Source organism: Mus caroli, unplaced genomic scaffold (genome assembly GCF_978045245.1).
Source record: "Mus caroli unplaced genomic scaffold, Mus_caroli_1 scaffold_2, whole genome shotgun sequence".
NCBI lineage: Eukaryota > Metazoa > Chordata > Mammalia > Rodentia > Muridae > Mus > Mus caroli.
The window spans coordinates 161,349,392-161,370,161 of NW_028227257.1; the positions used below are offsets into that span (position 1 = coordinate 161,349,392).

A 20,770-nucleotide genomic window follows, 5' to 3' on the forward strand; every position below is an offset into this window, starting at 1 on the left:
TCTTCTTCCTCCTCCTCCCCCTCCTCCCCCTCCTTCTCTCTTTCTTCTTTTGATGGTGAGAGCAGAAATTCTGATCCAGACACTGTAGCACACACTTGTAATCTCAGCACTTAGAGCGCTGGAGCAGGAGGATTGCTAGGCATATGAAGCTAACCTTGCCTACATAGTAAGTTCATAGACAACCTAGGAAAGGTAAATGGAACACTGTCTAAGAAACATGACAAGGATGGAAGGAAAAGACAGGAGGAAGGGAGGTAGAATCAAGTGAGGGGGAGTAGGAGAGGTAAGAAACTAAAATCCTGAATAGTTGTACTAATGTTTGTATTGAGTATAAATGCCATGGAGATTAAAGCTCCTTTCCCACCATATCCTACCATGTGAGCATTAAAAATGTATTTCCTGTTCACTTGTTCCCACTAAATTTCCCTCATGATTTCTTATTTATCACATATCGGAAGTTTCTTTGCAAGAGATATAATAACGAAGGTTAGCGATGAGCTGATGTAGGTCAGTGTAGCCAAGTTTGACTCCTGTATGACAACACACTGCATTCACTCTGTGGGGTGAAAACATACTATATTTGCCCTGCGTGTCATAAGCACATTCTACCCATATTTGTAAAAATCCTACACCAGATGCTGAGATCGTTAGGACTAGCAAGCAACTGAGATCTCGTGTGATACCCAAAGCAATACCAGATAGGGAGCTCAAATCCCCTCCTCAGGGGAAAATGTCTCCTCTGTGTCCCTGTTCTGCTTCACATGTCTGCTGGTGACTATTTTATGCTCAGTGAAATAGGTATTTTAGATTCTTTTCTGTATAATACAAGGTCTCACTCTATAGCCCAAGCAGGTCTTGAACTTAGGGCAGTTCGGGGAGAATCCAGGTGGTACAAGAAGAGAAATGATTCCCACAGGTGTCATCTGACCTCCACAAGTGCTCTGTAGCATATGTATATCTACACACACAAAGCACATGGAGAGGGAAAACCAAGAAATTATAGAGCAGTTGAAATAAATGGGAAAATGGAATGAGTGATCAGCAGCTATCAGGTGTGTGATGGGTAAGTATAACACACCTATACACACATGCATACTACACACATTACAAAGAGGGAATGGGGAAAGAGTAGGCATTTTAGTGGCAATTTCAGTCTACCATGGCCACTCTTTTGACCTCAAATATCTATGCCTCTAGTACATGTAAAATTCTATCCTAAGATACTTGAACTCTTTCTTCCTTTACCTTACCCATTACAGTGTCAGCTCAAGTATAAACCCCTTTTAAGACTCATGATCTCAAAGTCTCCATTCTCATGATCTAAATTCAGGATCAGTGAGGTTCTTTATGAGCTGTGGATGAGCCTGTTTGCTCCCACATGCAAAGTAGGGTGGGCATTGTATTAACATAGCTGTCAATCACGCTTATCAACACTCACATTCAAAGGGGGAGGGTATGGGAGGGGATTAAAGAGTCATTAGCTGATGTGTTGACTTTTGTTTTGATTTTTCTGTGATACTGGGGATGGGATCCAGAATCTTGCCCATGCTAGACAAATGGTCTACCACTGAGATACTTCCAGATTTTGCTGTGATATTCCTGTCCATTTACAATCACTAGAAAGAGCATGTCCAGCCACACTCTAGACCTTGTGTCTCTAACAATGAATCCCCTCATTTCAGCACTGTCAACAATGGAAATGAGCTAATTATTTCCTAAGTAACAAATTGCGGTTCTTACTATTTCAGATGCTTAAGTTCTCCAGTCTCAAGTCAGTGAGAGCCACCTGGAGATGAAGAATGTACTGTTTTGACCTAATCTTTGATGACCCCTTGATTTCTAGTAGAATAATATATCTCACATTCTCCCAGATCTAAAAACAGAGATTTCTCAAAAATACCCTCATGATTTCAATGAGAATCTATAGTCTGGACTTGGAGGGATAGTTAATAGTGTTATATTTCTATACCTTTCCAGAGCTAGGATATGTAGTTTTTTAATGAAGAAATAAGTTTAAATTATGTGGTTCCAACCAACACAGCATGTGTTGTTCTTATCCTATGATGGCAAAACACTTTATTATATCACTTCTTCTGTTATAGCTTTCATGTCCTAAAGAATGAGATGTTCACTAGACAAGCACTTTACCGGCAGTGTGCAATGACTGGTGACACCTCCTTCAATTATATTGTAAGTACACAGACTACTTAGATGGACTTTGAATATATGTGTTTATGTCTATGAAAGATATATATCCTTTACTGAACTGCTGTCACATCATAGGCTCTGGAACTAACACATAACAGTCACCCAACTAGCTACTGGGGGGGGGGGGTTGTTTGTAGAGCAAAGTGCAGGGCTCCAAAGAGCTCAGTTAGTATGAGCAGATGTGGAAATATGCTGTTATAATGGAGTATGGTGGATGAGCTATGATAGAAGCCAGTGCAAATCCCAGAGAATAGGCTACTTATTGTGGGTAGTGGTGTCTGCCCATTTGTTCATCTTTGACCACAGATATTATGTTGAGGAGTATCAAAGCTCATGCTTCAAGTCTCCAGTCACCTCCAAAAGGAAGAAGAGTGAGCACCAAGTCATTCATTTTGGATTAGAAACTGCACTTAGCAAATTTTCATCACTATGACAAAATAAAGGAATTCACTTAGCTCACAGAGCTTCAAAGTCCAAATAATGCTGTGTAAGCTGGCAGTAAGAGCTCCCCCTTGGCTGTGTCATTTCATGACAAACAACAATGGCAGGAGAGTCTATCAGAACAAGTGTTCACATCCTGAGCCAGGAAGCAGAGAGAACAAGAGAATCCAGGCTTGCTCCATGAAACCACCATCTAGTGAAACTAGATGAAGCTTCCAGCAGCTATTTGGGATTTGAAGTAACCTTGTGACTTCTGGCATGTTTCTGTTTGATGCCCTTCCATATCTTAAGGGCACTTGTTCCAGAACCACACAGGTACCAAGATCCTTGGATGCTTAAGACCTACACTTCATATATATATATATATATATATATATAGTGTTTGTATGAGATGTTTTACAATCCTCCCATAGACTTTAAGTCTCTCTCTAGATTACTTGAACTACCTAATGCAATATACTATTCATTGAATAATTTACATAGTTAATATTATATAGATGTTTGCCATATTGCATTGTTTAGGAAATAATAACAAGGAAAATATGTCTATATGTCTATGATCAGTTCAGAAATAATTTAAGAGGGTTTCTTATAGTGTTTCTCTCCACTATAAGCTATAAGCACAAAACTATGCCCATGGACCAACTTGTAGAAAATCCCAAGTTGAAGGTATAATCAAAAGAGAGTCAGAAAAGACATAAAGGAGACTAGTTTTCTTGAATTGTCTTTACAAAAGCCTCAATAGTGAACCTTTGCTTCTTGTTCTTGTTTGTGATAATACTGATGTTGTTGATTTGAGTTGGGGCATCTCTATATTGTCCAGGCTAGTCTCAAATGTCTGAGTTTAAACAATTCTCCTGCCTTAGCCACTTGAGTAGCTGGGATTCTAGGTGTATACCACCATTGGTTTAAAAGAAAGTATCTCTCCATCCATATTTGAATACATAAGTTAGCAGCAGGGTTATCATGTTCTACTTGAGGAGTTAGAGGTGATGGCTACATGAATGTGTTGTCAACTTGATTACATCTGGACTAAACTGAAACCCAGCCTGGGTTCCTCTGTGAGATAATCATGATTGAATCACCAGAGTGAGGAGACACACCCTAAATCTGAACCTTTTGAGGTGGGAAGAGTCACCTTAAATCTGGGCTACATCTTCTGTTGGCAGCCTGCATAAAGGACATGGGAGAAAGAAGCCCTTGCTCTTTGCCTGATTGTCCTCGATCTCACTGGACAGTTCATGCCTTTGCTAGCATTAGAACTGACTTCTTCAGGATCCCAGCATATAAAAAAAAAATCAACAACAACAACAACAAATTGCTAATACAGCCATCCTCATGGACTGAATAGCTACTAGATTCTTGAACTTTCCATAGGGAGAAAGCCATTTCAGCATAGTCAGACTATAATCTGTAAACCTCTCTAATAAATCCCGTTTTTATATACATAGGCTCACTGTATCAGTCTGCTTCTCTAGAGGAGCCTGACTAACAGTGTCCACATCACTTTGCTTTGACTGTGATTTTCCCTTGAACCACAGTATCTGATGCTTGTGTCTTCCAGAAAGTTAAGCCCTTGTATGTGCACTCCACTGTGAACATGGCAGAGCCATCCTCTCCTCCAAATGTCCCTCATCCACCAATGGTATGTAATTGTTTTTCCCTATTAAATATTAATCCATTGATATTATCACAGCTCAGTAATGAAACATTTTGTTTAACGTACAGGTGGACCCCAGCAATGAGAACACACGCAGTGATCAGGTGTTTCCAGGAGGTAAGATTCTGGGGAGTAGGAGTAGAGGTGTTTCCCATAGTCCATGCATATCTGAGGCCCTGGCATCCCTCACAGCGCCAAAGGAAAGCAAGGCAAGAAGACCCTGTCTTGTTAGAAAAAGGTTTGCGCATAGCCTGAGTGTACAAGAGAGATCAACCTTCATTTCTCCTCCTCTTCGTTCTCTTCTGAGCCTCAGTGTGCAGTCCAGGCTAGCCTCAACCCTCACAAAAAAATCCTCCCTCCATTTTGTTTTTCTTGTTTAGCTGGAGGTTTTTGGATCATGATGAAATGGCGATTTTTCAGTAAATTTATACATTTTGTGCCTTTCTGTGTTCTGACTGCTGCTAATTGAAAGCATACTTTGCCATGTTTCAAACTCAGAAGCTATCTCAGTTAAAATGTCATTTCTTTTTTACTAGACTGCAAGAAAAATGAAAAAAAAATTCTGAAGTACTAGCTAACTGTCTGTTTATCCAATTTATCCAATTTAATAATTGTCAGAAAGAGAAAACTGTTTCTTGCACATTTCTCTTTGATCAGTCCTTAAAGAGCTTCAAATTGGATATACTTTTACACTACGATTTATTTTGTCTATACGCATCTGTAAAACTTTCCTCTGAACTTGGAAGCCAAAATAAATCTAAGTAAGAGTGCTAGGGGTGAGGACAGATACCCAAAGAAACTTGTGGGTTGTGGGTGGATGTCAGTTGTAAAGTGTTTGATTAGAGTATATGAGACTTCAGGTTCAATATTCAGGGTTCAGGGGAGGTAATTTATTATTTAAAGCTTATAAATTTGTAAAGCATAGTAAGCAAATAGAATTAATAAAATATAATATTGTTAGTTATTATTATAAGCAGTGATCTTGCCTGAACTCCTGAATGAGTGATTCATTTGGAACATCTGGAAACATTTAAAAGTAGATTAGTTAATGAAACTCTGCAAGGGGGATCTGTATGAGAAGAGCTTACATGCGAGTCTCTGCAGGCAGTGTGAAGAATCTCTGTCCTGGGTATCTGTGCAGTGGGAATGTTTCCTGTGGTTTCATGCACTGTTGATTTCTGGTCAATGGTTGTCTTCCTAGGGACAACGGAATCTGTGAGCAAACACAGTGATGGACATGTCCCCAGGCTGACTAGATTACAGCCATGCTCACACTAGACTTCCTAGCTTAGGAAACAGCAATGTTTAAAGATGTCAGTATTTAAATAATGACTTAGATCTGCTAGATTGGAAATCCCAACTTATATTGTAAGTCGTTTCTAAAACATCTAAATATACTTGTGGCTTACCACAAAAAAAAATGTGGATTGGTAAATTTAGAGTTTGTTGCTGACCTAAAACTTGAATTAGAAAATTATAATCACAGCAGGACATTACCAAACAATCCAGTTGAGAAAAGTTTGCATCCACAGTTGACTTCCCAGGGCTGGTGAAATAGCTCAGTAAAGAACTTTGCTTTGCTTCTCTAGGTGTTGGGCTTTACACACACACACCTACATAATTTCTAATTAACTTTCCAGAGGCAAAAAAGTTATTTCTCAAAGGTCTGCTTAAAGTATTAATAGCACGAAGAACGCAGTATCAGGTTAATTAGCTCCAAATGACCCGAAATTTATTAAAAATCAATTTTACATTATTTTTTGAGTAAAAACAAACACGTTTAACATAAGGTAGAAAGCTGAATAAATAATTTAGTAATTTGGGAAGTGGATGAATCTCTTAGCTGAGTGCAGTTTTCAGAGGTGGTAGCTTGGGGGTGGATAGCATCCATCAGAGGACACCATTGTCACCACCAAGCAGGCCATTCCAAGCTGTGGGTTTTATTAACATTTGTGGCTCCTAGGAAATAATATTTTAATAGTATTTTAAGTACTAATGTATAAATACATACTAATGAAGAGTTAGCTATATAGTTAACTTGCATCTGAGTTATAAGCAAAATTTTATCACTTTAAATACTATGAAGGTGTGCACAATAACATATCTGGTATACATTTCATAAGTGGGACCATGTATATGCTGTGCATGTGTATGTGTGTGTATGTTCACATACACATGACTGTGTGGTATGTACACCATGGATGTCCAGACAGATTTCTGACTGAACTGGAGGCATGTCTTTTTGGCTCTGGTCAGTAAGTTCTCAGGATCCACCTATCTCTACCACTAGTGCTGAGGTTACAGGCATATGCAGTCATGCCTATTGTCTTTACCTGGTGCTTGGGATTTGCACTCAGGTCTTTGTGCTTGCTGAGCAGGGGCTCTTAGCCACTCATGCCTTCAGACCCTTTTTAAATTGGACTCTGAAGTCCCTGGTTTGCATTTCATTTTGTTGTTCAAAATATCCGTATCAATATTCATATTTAAAATGCCCCAGTGGACATGAAGACAATAACTCTCTCTGTAACAGGGTTCTATGCTGCATCAAAGGTATCAGTTCCTAGGCTGCACGTTCACCTCACATAAAACTCCTTGGAAGTATATGCAGCCGATATGTGGTAGGAAGAGCTGACATTCTTTTCAAGCTCTTTTTAAGATCTAACTCTGATTCTCACTAGCACCTCATGAGTTATGGGTTTCCCTATTGATTCCCTCCACTTAGCAGGTAGCTTGTGTGAGTACAACAAGAGCTGTATCAAACCTTGTTATGAACTATAAGCTATAAGCTACATATGGTTATATCAACAGTGGGAAATTGAGGATTCAACTGAGTGCCCCAAAATTTTGTGCCAGGCACCTCTGAACTGCTTTGTCTGATCCCCAAAGCATGTAGAAACCAGCATAGTTTTGTGTCAATAGGACATGGCATCCTTGTAATGCACCAGGAAGGGTAAGCAGTTCGGAGGCTGTCAGTTTTTGCCTCCAATCTCAGTTTACTCCTTAATCCCTAGGCAGCTTTCTCCAGCTTTCCTCTGCTGTCTAAGAGGTGGCAACCCTACTGCACACTTGTTAAAAGGATTAAATAAGATAATCTATGGAAGACTTTCAGAGCTAATTCTTCCACTTGCTTAACTTCACAAGCTATTTCTAATGTAATGCTAAACTGAAATCTGGCAGATCTATATTTTAATTGACCATGTGAAAGCAACTAGACGTTGAGCAGCAGGTGCATAAATTAAAACAACTTCACCTCCGTTTCTTTAATAACTAGTTTTCCATTAGTCATGATGAACTGAAATCTAGTGCTAATACATACTATGCCTTGAGAAAAGTGAATTTAAAAAATATCATATAATCAAAACAATGTTATACCAGAGATGGCCTGCCTGAGCAGGCTGCAAGGGACTTTTTCGTTACAAAGTTCTGACAGTTCTAAAGAGAACCATAGGTTTTCATTCCTCCAATAGCCAGTTTTAAGAGGGAAAAAAAAACAAAAACAAAAAACAAAACAAAACAAAAAACCCAGCCAATTGAAGGGAATGAAAACAAGGCACAACACTATCTGGAAGATCTCAGAGCAGTTTCTTACATGGTAGTAATTATCCCAGCAGAGCACAACTAAGATTATTAATTTGTTTGCTACTTGCCTGTGAAGAGATGTGGGATGTGAGCCTCCCATTGTGAGCTCCACACTGCCTCTGATCTATGTACTCAAGCAGGCCTTTCTCACAACCCAGTAATTAGGTGTTATTGACTTTGTAATCTCTGGAAATCTTCTTAATGAGCCCAAAAGACACGAATCCCACAGATAAAACCTCAAAGTAACACTGGCTGTTTAAGCTCCTTGTCAAGAAGAGAAGGCTCAAACATCAGTATCTGCACCCAGGGGAAACCCAAACTGAAGCCCAGATTACATTGTGTGGCTGATTTTTCTGGGATTTCTAGGAGAAAAATGCCCAATAGGTCACTTGAAAACTTTTGGAGAATAGTAGAAGGACCATGATATATTTGATAAAAAATGTTTAGAATCTTTTTCACCCTTTAAAAATTTGGGCGTGAAAGTATTTTCTTCAATGTCTTTTGGCTATCACTTGGAAAGACTAAATGTTAATTAAAAGTTTATAAGTAACTTTAGGCATCTGTAAAATTAAAATCCAACAAATTAGGGTTAGCTTATATATCATTTCTAGACTACCAACTATAATTATAATTATTAGAATTTTAAAGATCAGATTTACACTGAAATGTGTATTTTAAAATATAATTACATGTAAAGCTGATACAGGGTACCTTTTCGTGTCTAACTAGTAGCTATAAACACTAACATGTCTATAGGGACTAGACATGAACACACACCTATAGTCCCAGCACAGGCAGCGAGACAGAGGAATCACTATGAGTTTGAGGTCCAGCTTTGGCTTCCCAGTGGGTCCCAAGCCAGGAAGGTGTACCAACTGAAACCTTCCTCAGACAACAAAATTTAGATGGTATTACCCATGAGTTATATTTAAATGCCAGGGCTAACCTGACTGTCTAGGTATGGAGTATGAAGAGGCTGTAAACGTTAATGTCATTGTCATCAATTTTTGGTCCTTTGCTGTCACCAGTTCTCTATGATTGAGATGGTTTAGTATTAAATTACATGTCACCTGCCTCTTGAGCTGATCTCTTTCCTGGAGACTTTTTCCTATTTCCATACTTTTATTCAGAGAGATTGTTCCTGCTTGTGACATAAGCTTTAGAGCAGTAGACAAGAAACTGATAGCTGGGCCATCAGTAGTCTTTTAGTTGATCCTTGCAAACGCTATAAATTCTGTATTTCAGTAGGAAAGAGTCTAGGAACCAGCTGTATTAAAGAAGCTATGACAAAATCCAAAGGCTTTCTGAAGAGTTGTCTGTAGATTAGAGAAGGTACTGAACATATGACAAGGGGGGGGGGGAGACACCTACAAGGTAAAGAGCTTGTCTCCCATTTGTTAGGTCCTTAGTTCAAGTCCCATGACCGTGCAAAAGAAAAAGGCAACTGAACAGGAGGATCAGCCATGTTTTGAAAACCCAAGCGGAGAATCTGTGTGTTCTGCTCCTAGAATCCACAAGGCTGCTAACTCCAATTCTAGAGTCTCCAACTTCTGCTAGTCTCCATGGGCACAGCGCACACAGGTACACAGATACACATGCACACAAAACACCCATACATACAAAACTAATCTTTTTTAAATGATGTTTTAGAAAGGGGGAATTTAGTCTGCTTCTATTAAACTTACTGTATTTGCTTAAATTCTTTAAACAACAGTGGGACGCCTTTAACTTTTTCTTTAAAAGGTGACCTTTCCAAATTTAATTATAGTATTTTGGTGTATGCCTTGGGCTCATTTTATCTGTTGTAGAGTTTATTCTACAAACATACAAGTTATTGACCCAGATTTCTTTCAAAATCTCATTTAGAAATACTTTGAAAGCAAATCCATGACACCACAAGTAGAAATGTGTGTGCTAGCCAGGCAGTGGTGGCACATGCCTTTAGTTCCAGCACTAGGGAGGCAGAGGCAGGCAGATTTCTGAGTTCGAGGACAGCCTGGTCTACAGAGTGATTTCCAGGACAGCCAGGGCTACACAGAGGAAACCTGTCTCAAAAGAAAAAGAAAAAAGAAAAGAAATGTGTGTGCTATGAAATTTGGTAAAATATACAAAATTAACATGTTGCATGAAATCTTCAGGCTGTCTCTATATGGTAGGCATGAGACATAAATTCATTTCTTTTATTCTTTTGTAATGCTGGGGTCAAATTCAGGACCTTGAGAATACTAATCAAGCACACACCACCAGCTGGAAACACAAACCAATATTGTGTTTAGACTTGAGTTCTATCCCCAAGATAGTTCATTATGTACATGAGATGTATATGATATATTCAAAAGAACCATTAAATAAATACAAAACAATGCTGCCCCAAGAATTTGGGATGGTGACTATACCAACCTATACAACAAACTCCTTCTCCTTTGGTGGAAATTTAGAAGATTTGCAGTCTACTGGAGCCCATGCTCCAGCTGCTGTAAACACTCAATATTTTCCACAGTGTGGTATGTAAAAGACTCACTGCATTGAATAAGTAAAATCAGAATCTTGTTTTCTTAGGTTTTTTCCTAAAAAAATAAAAAATAAAAAGCCTATTGTCTGAACTCTACTAAAGTTATCACATACAGTGCCTAAAAATATTATCAACGTGATTTTCATATTTCAGCTTTTTAAAGTACTAGGACTAATTGTTATGGAATTACATGGTAGGACTCTAGAGGCTAATTTTGGGGGGAGGATTCTATAGAGTAGCTTCTGGGCTGGGCTATCCATTCTATGCATCGGGTCTTATTTTTCTTCTCTGATACTATAGTTTAAACAGCTTTTATTTTTAAAATAAGGCTTGACACCATGTAAAATAAGTCTTTCCATCATTGTCAGCAAATTTGCCTAAGCCATTCTTAGTTCCTTACATTGTGAAGTTTAGGCTCAGACATTTCAGGCTCCATTAAGAAATATTCTTGAGGGAGCTGGAGAGATGGCTCAGTGTTTAAGAGCACTGACTGTTCTTCCAGAGGTCCTGAGTTCAATTCCCAGCAACCACAAGGTGGCTCACAATCATCTGTAATGGGATCTGATGCCCTCTTCTGGTGTGTCTGAAGACGGCTACAGTGTCCTCATATACATAAAATAAATAATTCTTTAAAAAGAAAACAGAAAAGCAAAGAAATATTCTTGAGCCGGGTGGTGGTGGCACACACCTTTAAGCCCAGTACTCAGGAGGCAGAGGCAGGTGAATCTCAGAAAAGTTTGAGGTCAGTCAGGTCTACAGAGCAAGCTCCAGGACAGCCGGGGATACACAAAGAAACCTTGTCTCAAACAAACAATAAATAAATAAATGAATACATACATACATACATACATACATATATACATACATTCTCTTGGTATTAAAGACTAACCTAGGAAGAATTCATATTTTTATAGCATTGGGAGGGGAAAATATCAGAGCACAGTCACAATCAAAAGCAAAAATCAATCTCCAACCATCCAATGTCTGGGATCCAACTCACAATCTTCTGGGCTCCTCCAAGGGCTTGGGTCACTTCTCCAGCCATGCCCTTTGTAGCACACACATTGTCTTCTAGGCTTCAGCTGCCTGTACTCCACTGCTGCTGCTGTTCTTGGTGGTCATCTCATCTGGCATCTCTAAAACGCTACTGTCTTCCACTGTAACTTGGCTTCAACAATAGCCTCTCGTAGGCTCTTTTCATGGTGCCAAGCCTCAACTCCTTTGCATGACCCCTTCAGTCCTGGGCCATCAATTGCAACTGAGGCTGCACCTTCACCAATGGCCTTCCGTGGCCCCTCACAGTATCGAGCCTCAGCTGCTCTGTGTGACTCTTTCATGCCTTCAAAACCAGTACCACCTGGGTAACTCTTGCACATTACTAAGTCCAGCCACAGTACAAGGTACAACCTTGGCTATCTCTGAAACACAGATTCTGTGCTCTCAGAAAACACTTCCCAGAAGATGTCATCTCAATGATACTGGTCTCTTCTGAATCACTGCTAATTTCTTAGCTACAGCTAACCAGCATCAATAGTCCCAGTAATGCAAAGATTTTGCTTTAGTAGTTCTGGTATCTCGTTAATCACAGCTGATTCTTCAGTCCCAACTAACCAGAACCTCAGAATCTTCACAATCAAAATAGCAACAGCCCTGAAAAGAGTCTTTAATCTTCCCTCTGAAATTTCACAAGCCAGGCCTCCATCATCTGCACTGTTCTCAACATTATCTTCCAAGCTCCTACACAACATCCCACAGAGTTCTTAACACTGGATAGATCTTCTAGTTCAAAGTTCCAAAGTCCTTCCACAGTCCTCCCCCAAAACATGGTCAGGTTGTCACAGGAATACCCCACTTCTGGTACCAATTTGTCTTAGTACACTATTCAACATATCAATAAAGAATACATTAATTACATATCCAAAAGTTCTCAAAAAATTACAAAAGATGTGCAAGATCATCCTAAAAGATTATACAACATAATTACAGATGATAGAGAGGTTTTCAAATCAATCAAAATTATATCTACACCCCGGAGGACTCAATGCTGAAGAAAGTATTTTAGTGGAGCCCACAGTTAAGAGGCTTTGAATTTTAAAAGATACTGGACATTTTAAAGGGATTGAACTTTAATATACAAGACTGTGGGACTTTTAAAATTATTTACAACTTGCTTCTTGGTTATGATGTTTGTGCAGGAATAGACACCCTGACTAAGACAAATAGTTTCTTATTACGTATACTAAATATGTATTGCTGTTACTTTGCTTTTTGATATTTTTTTTTCTGAGATAGGGTCTCTCACTGTGAAGCCCTGACTGTTATAGAACTTGCCGTGTAGACAGATCAAACTGGCCTTGAACTCCCAAAGCTTCACCTACATCTGCCTCCCAAGTGCTGGGATAAAAGGAATATGCCACCATACCTGCTGCATTTTGATTTTGTGTTCAAGAAAGTACTATAATCATTATAATAGTGTGTCTGAAAATGCCATTTTTGTGTAGCCAATAATCATAGTTTGAAAGGCTTGTCTCATCCATAGACAGACTATTTCTCTTTTACTATCCTGGCTAAGATTTCCCACATAATAATAGAGCCAAGATACCATGCCTGTCTTGGTATATTTTTCATTGCATTTTTTACCACATTTTAATAACCGTATTTGTAGCTCTAAAACATATTTCAGCTATATTCCATACGTTTTGACAAACAACACTCAATACTTGGACCTAAGTATTTTATGGTATCTTCATTTCCTCTTTAGCATATGGCTTTTTCTAAGCATTTTCTCAGAATCACTTTGTCTTTAACTAATGACATCTGGCTTCATTGTCTTTAAATCAGAGATGTCCAAATTTGTCACTTTGAGGCTTTCAAAGTTTTTGAAAAACAGACACGGTGCAAACATGTATGTTTATTTTTTATGTGTATATGTTGTTGTATGTTCATGCGTTTATGAGTATGTGCGGGTGACTTTGATCCTTATACGTTGGCACATAACTCCTTTGTGAAGAACTCTGTAAGTATCCCATGTAAATGAGGGTACACAGTTTATCGTAGCAGGGAAGACATGGAAGCAGAGCTCGGAGGGAGCTGAAGAAGAGTGGGAGCAGAGTTCAGTTCTTGTCCACCTCACTCAGCCCAGGACCCCAGCCAGTGCAATGGTGTCACCATGGGGAAGGTTGGCCTTCATGCCACAACCCAGTCACCATAATCTATCTCAGGTGTGCTCAGAGGCTTCTCACCTATGCAATTCTAGATCTGGCCATGTTAGCCATCAATATTAACTATCACAGGCAGCTGCTTTTACTTCCATACTTTGCCATTAAGTCAACACCCTTGAGCCACTGTGCAGGGTTCTGGGAAGTGAGGTAGCAATTTGTCAAATTTGTGGGGTTTCTTCACTTTTTTATGGTTTACTTTTTATTCTTGATACTTATTACCACTACAGTCTACTCAGCTCTATAGTAGTTGCTGTCAATATGGAGAAAATAGTTGAGATAATTTATATATTTATTTACTTCTAGAAAATTCTCAGCTGTTAGCTTTTCAAATATTGCTTCTTCAACATGCAACATTCCCTAAATTCTTTTTTCTTGAAACACCTCCCAACTCTATTCTGCACTTTACGAATCCACGTGACTTTCAAGCTTCTGTATTATGGATGTAGTCGTGTGCTACACATGATATAGGCTATGTGTGCTTCCTTCTGTACTGTTTTCCAGTTCTCCAATTCTCTCTTCAGCTGTGCTGATTTAAACCCTGCTTAGTCCCTCACTTTACTTTCCAAGATACTTGATTTTTAATTGATTGTTGGTGTAGCTACTCTTTCTTAGTTTTTTGGTTTTGGTTTCGGTTTCGGTTTGGGTTTTGGTTTTTTGGTATGCGTTTGTGTATTTTAGACATAATGTTTTTCTTTTTAATGGACATTATCAATTATTTCATTGAATATAAATACACATATTAAGTCACTTTCAGACTTTTATTACTGTGAATTTCTCTGCAGTGAATTTATGTTTTGACAACTTCCTCATTGTTTTCTTTTTTGGCATTCTAAACCAGTGTTTATTTTAGAAATTTGGATTGTAGATATAAATGTTGATTTCTCTCTTTCCCTCTCCCTTCCATCTTCTCTCTATCCATCCTCTCTCTCCATAATAACCCATTTTAACTTGCTGGTCTGCACTACTCTATCTCAGTAAGACCACATAGGAGTATTGGAGTGCTATAATTTAGATTTGGGAAGTCTCCCAAAGCCCATGTGGTCAAGCCCTTTACTTCAGCCTGTAGTGCTATTGAGGAGTTGCCAAACTAAGAACTGAAACTAAATTTAACAAGAGGTTGTAGTTTAGCAGGGACATGTACTTAGAAGGAGTTGTGGAATGCTGGCCTCCAGCATTTTTAATCTACTTCTGAATAGAAGGCAAAAAGCTTTGCTCTAGGAGACATTCTCTATCATGATACAGCTTGAAAGAGTAGGGTCAAGTGATGGTGGAGTGAAACTCTGAAACCATATTCAAAACAAGCCTTTCTTCTTCACAGGCTGATTTCCTCAGGTACTGTGTATAATAAAAGAAATTTACTGACACAAGAGGTTGGACTTCAACATCTTTAGAGGAGACAGGATGCAGACCACAGCAGACTAATTACTTAACATGCCTTTTTACTACAAAAAAGTTAAACTTATTTTATGCAGTATCTCTTTTTAATTTTATTTTTAAATTTTACTATCATGTCCATGTGAAATATTAAATAATGAATTCACTACAACATTGCACTTCTTCCTTCACCCCCAAAATAATTCTATATATTCAACTCAGTTTTTTCAAATTCTAGACAAAGGAAACTTCATTTGATTTAAACTTAATGTATACAATCTAGCCTAAAAACATCACTAGTCATAATTATTATTTATCTTCTGCATCAAAATTATTCCTCAAGTACTGTTTTTAAAAGTACTTTTTAAAAGAGTACTTCCTGCATATGTATCAAAAGATGGCCTAGTAAGCCATCACTGGAAAGAGAGGCCCACTGGACATGCAAACTTTATATGCCCCAGTACAGGGGAACGCCAGGGCCAAAAAGTGGGAATGGGTGGGTAGGGGAGTGGGGGGGAGGTAATGGGGGACCTTTGGGATAGCATTGGAAATGTAATTGAGGAAAATTATGTAATAAAAAAAAGTACTTCCAAGCTAGAAACACAGCCTAGTATAAGATCATTCGCCTTACATATATTTATTTCTCAGGTTCAATACTCAGCATACACACACACACACATGCCCAGACACACACAGAGTTATACACATAAGCATACAGACACACAGAGACACACATGCATACACATACACAATCAAAGACAGACACACAGACAGGTAGACACGTCATACAAAGAGACAAGACACATACAGACAGAGAGACATACAAGCACAAACACACACACTTACACACACAATACTCTCAGAGAAACAGACATATATACACAGAGACAAACATGAAGACACACATGCAAACACAGCCAGACACAGACACACATGCACACAGAAACACCCATGCAGACACACACTGAGACACGCAAATATACAGACACACATACACAATACACACAGAGAGACATGCATATACACACAAACACATATGCAGACATGGACATGGAAACGCAGACAAACACACACAAATATAAGACAGACACATCTATATACATGCACAAACACAGATAAGCACACACACATACACAAACACACAAACAGACACACATGCACACACACACTAACTCACATTAAGTCTGTTGCATCTTTTAAAAATGTTTATACCTGTTCTGTCTGAAACATGGTTGCTCTTTCAAAAAAAGCATGTGTGTAGTTATTATGCCCAGCCTACCCTTCTACGAATACAAAGCAAAACAAAACCAATGAAACTCCAAATCTGTTTCTTGTGAATTGTATCTTCTTTGCTATGATAGGATCTTTGAAGATATAAACAAATCAAGATGAAGTTATTAGGGGGTTATCAGTGAAATGGGTTCATTTCACCTTTGTCCAAGTCACTGACTGTCTTTTGGTCCCATAGGTAACTAAAGGCAGATTGAAAGCACGATATATATCTTCCTTTATTTTGTGTCTGTCTGTTTCACTTTAGCCGAAGGCACAGAGTTAAGTCACTGCCCTTAACTTTTCTTCTTCAGTCACCTCGGATTCTAGAAACAACACGGACTCCCCGGAGAGAGAGGACCATTTTCCGTGAGGCTGAGGCTGCATCTTGGAGCAGATGTAATCATCCCAGGACCACTACCTTAGCTATTCAAGCAAGAACGACCTCTTTGGATATCGCAAAAGTACCAGAACCAAGACAACATTCAGAGAGGCAACACTTTTATCAAGACAGCTTAATCACGTGTTCTTCTGACCCCTTGGCACAAGACTTTCTATTTAAGCATAAAGCTCATGTCCTTACCCTGAAGATGAACCTGGGGTCAATGAACCCCTTTACCTGTTCTTCCCATGTGACCACATTAAGTAAATCTCTTTCCTCGGCTTTTCCCAATTGTTTGTCTCTTTAATTGGTTTATAAGAGACAACTGATAGACCATAGCTTGTTGGAACTTCCAGACTCAGGCTTTTATCCTAAACGCTCTGGTTATACCAACTCAATGCATCTGGTGTCAATATTAGAGAAAAACACCAAAAAAACAAAAAACAAACAAACAAACAAACAAAAAACCCCAAAACTCTCAACACTCCCAGGGAAAGCACTGAATGGTGACAAATTGGAGTTGGGGGGTGGGGGGAAGGAGTAAAAGAAGAGAGAGGAGGAAAGAGATAGTAGAGATGGGGAGAAAGGAGGGGACAGGGAGAAGAAGAGAAAAGAAATCAAGAGAGAGAGGCTGAAATGATTCACTTGCTAGTGGATAAATGCCAAGATTGATGGCCATCACCAGGAGCTATGGAGAGGCATGCACCAGTCTCAAAGGAAGCATGGCTTTCTGACTTCAGATGCTTGGAATTTAGGTGTATAGCCTAGAGAACTAAGAAAGAATGTATGTCAACCAGCTTGGGAAATGTGGTGATTTGAATGACAAGTGTCACAGGCTCAAGTATTTGGGTACTTGATACCACATTTGGTGGCAGTTTGGGGAGGTTTTAGAACCTTTGGAAGGTGAAGTCCTACTGGAGAAAACATATCTCAGGGGTGGGCATTTGAGGCTTCGCCCCCTCCCCCACCTCCCTGTGTGTGCATAACAATGCTTCCTGCTCCAGCCACTAATCCTTTCCCACTGTGATGGACTCAGATTCTCTGCACTCCTGAGACAAAGCAAACTCTTCTTTGGGGTGTCCTAGTCAGACTTTTATCACAACAGAAAAGTGACGAACACAGAAACCACCGTAAGCACAGAAGTAAAGTTATTACTATGAAGACCTTGCCTGTATTTGTTTTTAGGAGGAATGAGAATGACTTAAGACATTGAACTAGAAAGGCATTGAATGTTGTAAGCAGAGCTTACCTGGCCATTCTACAAAGTTCTTGGAAGACTGTGAGCTCTCCAGCTGGGTCCTAGTGAACTGCTGGTTCAGGCAATGCTAGGCTTCTGGGCTTTTGTAGATGTCTTAACCTCAGTGGCTAGTCTTCTTCATGGTTGCTGGGCTCTTTAGTATTCTGCTGACCATGAGCAGCCTGACACAGGCAATCAGGTTCTTGTCTCCCATCTTCAACTAGGCTACTCCAGGCTTCTTCAAAATGGACTTGAAGTTCTCAAGAGCAAATCTCATGTACATGATTTGTTCAAATTTCTATTGGCTCCACCCTTTGCTCTCTTATCAGTCAAATAAAATTATGTGGTCAGAACCAGGGCCAGTGTGGGAGAAAGCCACAAATGCTGTAGATTCTATGGGACGCATTGTCTTCTGGCTTTCACTTTCTCCTTGCCATTCGTTCACTCATTCATCCATTCATCCCACAGACTTTAGGAACATCTATTGTAATCAAACCGGAGGCTAGCTAGGCACTGAAGATACAGAGAATTTTCCAAGGCTTGGAATTCATATTCTAAGACAGTCAACAAGACTAGAACATTCAGTAGAAGTCAGATTTGCAAAGGTTCCAGGAAGTAGGGTAGTGATCGCTGCGTTCTGCATCATTCCCACATAAGTTGCTTTCTGGTTACCCAGGATTGCCTAGCAACTGCCCTGGTTACCCAGGATTGCCTAGCAATAGCTTTTTCCTCATAACAGCAACCCAGAATTGAAATACAGTGGGAATGGGAGGTGAAAGAAAATAGTCAAAAGTTTTAACAATATATTTTAGCATCTTAATCAAAAAGAAACATCACATGTGGTCACTCATACATAGTTCAAGCATATAATTATGTAATGATGGCATTTCCACTTAATATTTAATAGTGAAAGGTAGGTATCAGGTGGGAACTGTTTACAGTATAATCCTGAGGCCCCCAAGCTGTCCATTTCTTTATAGAAATAGTTGCTTGTGACTTGGAATCCATACTTGTGAAATCACATAGACCAAAAATCCAAATGAATGCATAGAGAGTTTCTATATTAAGAGAATGTCTTGTCCCCTGTTATGAGAACAATTCACAGCTTCTCCTGGGGAGGGGGGAGGGAACAGAGTGGGGCTTCATTTTCTCACAAAAGGTACAATGTGAAGTGCATCTGTGAACACTGCATAATTTGTTATGTTCTACAAAGAGGTGGGTTTTTGTTATACACACACTAGAGCTGTTCAGCACTGCCTCACCCATGATCTCTATTCAGATCCAGCAAAGAAACCGGCCTCCAAAAACTGAAAGAAAAGTAAATTTTTCTTTAAAAATTAGATACAGATTATCACTTCAAAACACAGGAGGGGATTTTACAAGTGATGGTGTGCCCGTTAGCTTTGCAGTGGACATCCAGCCCTTTATAAAACACATACTAGTGGTGGTCAACTGTGACAAATGTGGTTTATTACTCTCTGAACTGAACTGTGAAGACCCATCTCATGTAAATGAGGGATGTTGGGTGAACTTGAACTGCTTGGACATGAATGACCAAAGAATTTATTTGATGAGACGTTAAAGGCTAAATATGGTAACTGTCCCTTTGATGGTCTGGTATAATCAGCTCTTTAGTTCATTAGCATGGCTTTCATAATTTCAGCTATTACTCTTTTCTGGTTATTGAATAGCAACCTAAATGAAAAGACAAAAAAAAGTTTATCTACAATAGTTCAAAAATAAGAGCAACCTTACCTTTACTGGTAAGTAATCATATTTTTATATAATGAAAGAGACATTGTTTTCAAGTACAAGGAGCTTACACTCCCTGGATGATTTTTTAAATGCCTTCTGGTTTTTTTTTTTTTTTTTTTTTTTTTCAGTAAGAAAAACAGGTTTCCTGAATGGACTTATCATTCACCAAACCATTCTCCTTCCTACTGGTAACTAGGCAGCAAGAACTCTCACTGGGGGCACGTCCTCGGTAACTTTAACAACCCTGTGTAGGTTAGGTACCATAAGATGCTAACATTTTCTACACTTATGTGTTTTCTCACATTTAAGGCAAGTAATGCTTTATCTCCAATGACTAATGCTAAGACATTGTGTGTGTGTGTGTCTGTGTGTCTGTGTATGTTGTATTTAAATATATCTTTTAAATCACCCACAAAAACTCTGAGAATAAATTACAAAATCGCATTTCATGTTCCTGGTGACTCTTTAAATAGAATTTCTCATTGAAATTTTGTCATTAAAACAGAAAGGCCTTTTGGTCGTGCCCATACAAGCATAATAAACTGTGTATGTTTGTGATACTGAATGACTCTTGCCCATATGCTGCCCTGCAAAGCTACATGAATGAGGTATTTACAAATCAGGCCCACCACATTAAACAGAGAAACCATCTTTATCCATGGTAACTTATCAGTTTCAATTAATCAACCTTAACAATAGAAATTCTGATGTGTTCAAGCAACTTGAAAGCAATAGGTCATCTCCAGGGCAGCCATGTTGTGTCTTTGTGCCTATGATTTCAAACAAAGAAACATTTCCAATAAATAGACATACATAGACATACATGTGCATATATATGCATACAAATGGACAGTTACAGCTATGCTATGCAGTGCCAACAAAAATACATGTGGACCATATATGATTTTTTTTTTTGATCATGGCAAATGTAATTGTCTGCCTTCAAGTATTACTTTTCGAGCTGTGCAGGTTTAAACAAAAGGAAAGAAATCTCCATTGGATGACCATCCTTTCAGTTTCTGCCCTGCTATGTGAATAGCATTGTGCAAACCATTCCAATGGTTTTGAAAAGGGGTAACCATTGGTTTGATTTGGTTACACGGTTTAGTAAAGAGCTCCCTCCCACTGCCTT

At 39.0% G+C, this 20,770-nt stretch overlaps 1 protein-coding gene across 1 annotated transcript in view; it reads left to right on the plus strand.

Moving 5' to 3' along the window:
• Window positions 1-16,914, plus strand: part of CUNH10orf67 (chromosome unknown C10orf67 homolog) — a 99,498-nt gene extending 82,584 nt beyond the window's left edge. The window contains exons 14-17 of the mRNA XM_021155844.2: window positions 2,103-2,190; window positions 4,214-4,294; window positions 4,378-4,426; window positions 16,579-16,914. Coding sequence (XP_021011503.1) covers window positions 2,103-2,190; window positions 4,214-4,294; window positions 4,378-4,426; window positions 16,579-16,637 — 277 coding nt within the window. The 3' untranslated portion in view covers window positions 16,638-16,914. The remainder of the gene's footprint in view (window positions 1-2,102; window positions 2,191-4,213; window positions 4,295-4,377; window positions 4,427-16,578) is intronic.
• The last annotated feature ends 3,856 nt before the right edge of the window (window positions 16,915-20,770 follow it).